The 6216-nt window shown below is 41.1% G+C and overlaps 1 protein-coding gene across 1 annotated transcript; it reads left to right on the top strand.

The window, feature by feature from the left end:
• The first annotated feature begins 4774 nt into the window (after nucleotides 1-4774).
• LOC123129450 (BURP domain-containing protein 4-like) lies at nucleotides 4775-6211 on the top strand. The gene is made up of 7 exons (XM_044549613.1): nucleotides 4775-5001; nucleotides 5081-5143; nucleotides 5229-5291; nucleotides 5368-5430; nucleotides 5508-5570; nucleotides 5647-5709; nucleotides 6138-6211. The coding sequence occupies exons 1-7, from the start codon at nucleotides 4914-4916 to the stop codon at nucleotides 6209-6211; spliced, it is 477 nt and encodes a 158-aa protein (XP_044405548.1). The 5' UTR covers nucleotides 4775-4913.
• Nucleotides 6212-6216: the final 5 nt, after the last annotated feature.

The raw sequence follows: 6216 nt of genomic DNA, 5'->3' as shown, positions 1-6216 counted from the left end.
CAATTGCTTCAATGACTGAGATTATAGTTTGTTAGTTTCCAATGAAGTTTCTGATTCATACTTGAAATTGTGAATGAATTGTTACTTTAGCATAAGAAATCATATATATATATATATATATATATATATATATATTGATGTTCTAAGAATGATCATGATGCGCTCATGTCCGTATTTTATTTTATCGACACCTCTATCTCTAAACATGTGGTCATATTTTTCGATATCGGTTTCCGCTTGAGGACAAGCGAGGTCTAAGCTTGGGGGAGTTGATAAGTTCATTTGCATCATGCTTTTGTATCGATATTTATTGCATTATGGGCTGTTATTACACATTATGTCACAATACTTATGCCTATTCTCTATTATTTTACAAGGTTTACATGAAGAGGGGGAATGCAGCCAGCTGGAATTCTGGGCTGGAAAAGAAACAAATATTAGAGACCTATTCTGCACAACTCCAAAAGTCCTGAAACTTCAGGGGAGCACGTTTCAGAATATATATAAAAAATATTGGGCGAAGGAAGTACCAGAGGGGGGCCACCCACCATCCACGAGGGTGGGGGCGCGCCCTACCCCATGGGTGCGCCCCTGCCACGTGGGCCCTCTGGCAGCCCTCTAATGCCCATCTTCTGCTATATGAGGTCTTTCGTCCAGGAAAAAAAATCATAAGCAAGTTTATGGGACGAAACTCTGCTGCCCACGTTATTTAATAGTAGTAGAGAAGTAGAGATGACTTGTCTATTATTTGAGGAATAAAGTCTTATCTCTACTACTACTAAAAAAGCAAACATGAGTTTTCCTATAGACACACGGCGAAGTACACACAGAGAAACCACGAACGTTCGATCTAGCAGGCTAAATCACATCCAACTGCCCACGTTACATCGGTGAGTTCAACGGTTGGGATGAAATGTTCTGCCAGCAGACCTACCCTCTCACGTCATGCCAGACAACCCAACCCCCACGATCTCTACATCCCAGGAGCAAATTTCAAGCAGTTTCCTTTTTCTATTGACGGTGATTAACTGATGATCCTGCATGCAAGGAAATCAATTAAAGCCCCTTCAAAAAAAATCAATTAAAGCCTTGACGTTAACGGAGATATGCATGCAGCCCTTGAGTCCAAACATTGCGCAGATTTGTTTCTGATCCCGATGCCACTTTCCATCTGGTGTCCTGGGGTGTGGCCGCTCATCGGCAAGCTCCTCGACATCTGCTGCACGGATCCCTAGGACGCCTCGCCGAATGGTACGGCCCGCTAATGACGCGCCGGCTGGGCACGGTCGTTGTCAACGTCGCCTCCTCCGCGGCCACGGCCCGGACTCGACGCCGAACACCATGCGGCTTCACGGGGGCGTGTTGCAGCCGCAGCTGCGGGACGATGTCCTCGGCATGCTCCGCGGCATCCGGCCTGCCGGTGGAGGCCGGCCATCGTCGGCCACCCGGCGTTCGCGTCCATGATGGACCTGCAATGGCGCGTCATGTTGTCGGCCGCCACTGGGGACATGGACGCACACGGCGTGGCCGCTAGCGAACAACGTACGCTACGTGTGTGCCCGCGGTGCGGCGCCCCTGCCAGTTCGAGATCCACACCGGTCTCTTCACCGCCGTCGTCATGCTCCCTGCTGCCAGTCCGCCCTCCTCCACCACTATCTCCTCGGCAAAGGGGCCGCTCCATCCATCGGTTCCTAGAAGGTAGCGACCATGCCATCTTTCTCCCTCTCAATCCTTCTTTGTGTATTTGGACTCTCACTGGGCACAGTCAAGTGACAATTACAAGCACACAGAAGATGATGTTCTACTTGATGCACTCTGCAAAGAAAAGAAGGTTGATATAGTTCGCAAAAAAAGGCCATTGGCCGGATATATGCACACGACATATGCAGTGATATCGTGGAGAATGTGTTGTTGTGCTGATGTTTTTAGCCACTATGCATTTTTTAGCTATCGTGCAGAAACTATAATCTACTGTGCAGAATATTTCTTCAGAAAATGTGTTATTGTGCAGAATATTTCTTCAGAGAATGTTTTTTATTGTGCAAAATATATTTCTTCATAGAATGTGTTATTGTGCGGAAACTACATCAAAGTCGGCGGACGAGAAGATCCAGTGAACTCATCACTCATCTACATCGGATTGGGTGATAGTATGATGTATGTTTCCTGATCTGCGTGCTATCTCATTGTATTTCTGTCCAGAAACACATTTTGATACTTTAGAGGCATGTCGTATATCTCCAGCAAGATTCAGGTATTATGGATATTGTACATATTCAAGTCCTTCGAACAGTCTATTGTGTGTTGACGGTCGTGTTCATCACTGACAAGATTCCACCCAGCCTCGATGATATGTGTGCTTCGATCTATTTTCATGTTATTTTCTTGGGCGCTTGACAAACGCTTCACAAAATAAGTTCCTGTTAACATACACAACTATGTAAGATGCTTTTACCTGTCTGTAATGTACTTGCAGTCTGACGTACATTGCCAATTTGTATTGTTTGTAAGCACAAGCAAAAATTATGTGTATCAATCGTATATTTTTCTGAAGCTACTAAATTTGACCTGTACTGAATTTTGCTACAAATATATATATATATATATATATATATATATATATATATATATATATATATATATATTCAAAATTCTATGAGATATATCCCTTCCATTTGTCCCCGACATAGAAACCAAATAGATTTTTTATCTGTAGTGCTTGTGGTTGTAAGCTACCCTGTGTTTCAAGACTACTTTGTTCTTTCTAATAGCTATCCGGATGTTTCTCTTTGTAGGCGACTTATAGTCGATATATGATTATTTTAATGGATATCTGGAGTATCTTGCCAGAGCAAAGGGAGTGTTTTTATTTTAATAGATTTTAAGCCATAAAATTGGATTTGTTCCTGTCAATAGTTATGTCCACATGCATTTCCAAGCATTCACTATATGTTGTTATCAATTGATTCAGTTCTAATGCATTGCTTCCTCACTAAATCTATATTTGTTGTACTTCTTTTCTTATAAACTACTGTTCTCAAGTGGAGACATGATTATAAAGACCATCCCTGTTGTAATCTCAAATGGAATAAACATATGTCTACCTTCTGTTGGTGTACATAGAAATTTGTCTTCTCTTTTATTGGCATACTGTAGAATAGGCTACACCAAATTGTTTTGAATTTTGGTTGTATACATCAACTAGATGATTGTCATATCAATAATTGGCAACGTTGCTTTTATTTTGAAGAGTCAATTCATTTCCAAAGCTTGTGTTCAATGCTCATCTTAGAGTTAAGAAAACGTATTCAGGTTAGTCATGACTCTATTTACTTGATGGTTCTTGACAGTTGATATTACGACCTATCAAATTGATGGTGAAATAGTTCATCAGATTGACATCTTCAGCCATGGTACCAACATTATTCATAATTCTTCTTTTGTTTATGGTTTGAACTATTATTGCTTAGTTTTATTGCAGAGTGGCCATTATTCACCGCAACATGTGGCTGCCTTTATGGATGGGGAAGAATGCAACTCGGCTTGGTACCACACACAACACACAAGGAAGAAGCCGGCGCCACGGCCGCGGCCTTCATGGCTGCCAGAGTTGATTGGGTGTGTGGAAGGCGAAGCTGCGGTCAATGTCGACGACATGGACGGCGAGCGGTTGGCCAAGTGGAGGAGGATGATCTTCGAGGTTGCAAGGCAGGACGGCATTATTTGCTTTTAGCTGCTCAACAAGACTCACCTCACCTCATGGCCATAGTAATACTACATACTTACATTTTGTGATTTTATTTCTCCTTGTTGAAGTGATGGATTTTCTGTGATGCCACTGAAGATTGCTTCACAATGGCAACACAACGTGGTATGTAGTATTGTCCCAGTTTTTTTCCTTCAATGGGTAAAATTCAGTCAATGCTAGCGCAACTTGAAACTCCAATCAATTACAAAGTGCAAGTTTCAAATGATATACATATTTTCATGTATATTTTGTCATCTTTATAACCAAGGATCATCGGCCTACGACACCTTCATAAAAGTCAAAGGTCATGACAGCAATGTTTGTGTTCCTTAGATGCACAAGCTTATATCTTAGAACTTAGATGAATTATGTCATTAGATCAGCTTAGTTGGAAACCACTTATTTCCATTACCTCTATACACACACTTGCATATCAATTTTTACTTATTTTCCAGTGGCTACTGTAATGACCCATTCATAGGAACCAAATAGAAGGAAATAAGCTTGATATATTTTTTGATTAGAAATAATATAACTCATATTTAGTTAAAATTGGAAACAATGATGACAAATCTTAGACAGAACATGCTATGAAGTTATGTCTGTGATATAGAACAAATAATGATAGTGATGTCTTTGATACAAGACAAACATCTATGTACCATGGTTAAATAGTGATAGTGATAGAGTTATTATATTTTATATGTATTTTAGTTGAGACGTGCGTTGCACGTGCACATTTACTAGTTGGTTCAAAAGAAAAAACACACACATTCAAGGGCATTCAGGTAGGTAGTGATGGTTAATTCCCGGACATTGCATGTCAGGCGAGATTATCGCACTAGGCAGCATGCACGCTTGTGGGTGGGTGGGGGGGGGGGGGTTAATCCGCTTATTATGGGCTGGTGATTAAAGCGCGTGATTTGGGGGATATTATTGCAGTTAAAAAAGGGTAAGGAGCATTCATGGCGAGATATTATTCCAGCTAGAATATAACCATTTTCTATCCTTATGGTTTGTTTCCAAACCACAGCGTACATAGTAAATAAATAGAGAAAATTGCGGATTTTGTTTGCTACCACCGCTTTTTTTCCACTACAAATAGGCGGCTAGACCATCCCTTCTTCCTCGCCCAACGGAATTCAATTTCGTAGTTGATCTAAACATGACGACCAAGCTTACGGCAATAGCCTTTTTCCTGCTCCTGCTCACCTTTGGTGAGTCCAGCGACAGGGTTGAACCTCCATCTTCTCGTAAGTACCAGTGCTAGATTTACCAAGTTGAGACTGTTTCATGTCTGAATCACCTCATATAGTTTGTTATTTCCTGCAGAAGAGAACGCTTTTGATACGAGTGCTTATGCGGTTCATTGGGACCCAGATCATGCACCATCTGGTAATTAAGGACGACTTGAGCTACCTTATCAAGTAGCAGAATGTGCTAATTCTCAGTCGAACTCACGTTTTGTTATTTCCTGTAGAAGAAAAAGGTTTCGGTGAAAGTTCTTATGCGGTACACTGGGATCCAGATCACACACCTTCAAGTAAGTGCTCGTGCTGCCTTATCAAGTTGACAATGTCGTATGTCTGAATCATCTCATAGTGTGTTATTTCCTATAGAAGAAAACGGTTTTGGTGCGAGTGCTTATGCGGTACATTGGGAGCCAGATCACTCACCTTCAAGTAAGTACCTATGCTATCCTGTACAAGTCGAGAATCTGTTGATTTAGAATCAGCTAATATTTTGTTATTTCCTGCAGAAGAAAATGGATTCGGTGAAAGTGCTTATGCGGTACATTGGGATCCAGATCACTCACCTTCAAGTAAGTACCTATGCTATCTGTACAAGTCGAGAATATGTTGATTTAGAATCAGCTAATATTTTGTTATTTTCTGTAGAAGAAAATGGATTCGGTGAAAGTGCTTATGCGGTGCATTGGGATCCAGATCACGCTCCTTCAAGTAAGTACATATATATGCTATCTGTATCAAGTCAAGTCAAGGATTATTGTGAATGAACTTGTTATAGTAATTAGGTGCAAGCTAGCTGGCAAGCGTGTAGTAGTACTAGATAGTTTGCTCTGAGGTACGTTTTGCCCGTGTCAGTTTCAAAGATAATTGAGTAGAATTTGTACTAGCAGATATCAAGTCCGGTCAGGTTTTGTTAGACGTGTCCAACACTAGTACACTACCTGTGTCTATAGCTTGATGAGTAACACACGTCATGCTGTGAGACTGAATCGTGGAGAATAAAAAGAAGAAATAAAGAGAAATTTTAGGGTGTGAGATGTTCCCTTGGCCAAAGTTTTGTGTGCGTGTCCGCGTGCAATTTTATTTGATCGATCATATATGTGAAACCCAACAGAACTCATATGTGTGTCTATATGCAGAAGAAAACGGGTTTGGTGAAAGTGCGTATGCAGTACATTGGGATCCAGATCATGCCCCTTCAAGTAAGTACTAGTGCTA

Source organism: Triticum aestivum, chromosome 6A (assembly GCF_018294505.1).
Source record: "Triticum aestivum cultivar Chinese Spring chromosome 6A, IWGSC CS RefSeq v2.1, whole genome shotgun sequence".
NCBI lineage: Eukaryota > Viridiplantae > Streptophyta > Magnoliopsida > Poales > Poaceae > Triticum > Triticum aestivum.
Note: the sequence above shows the minus strand (reverse complement) of the source record. Positions and strands in the feature narration are given on the sequence as shown.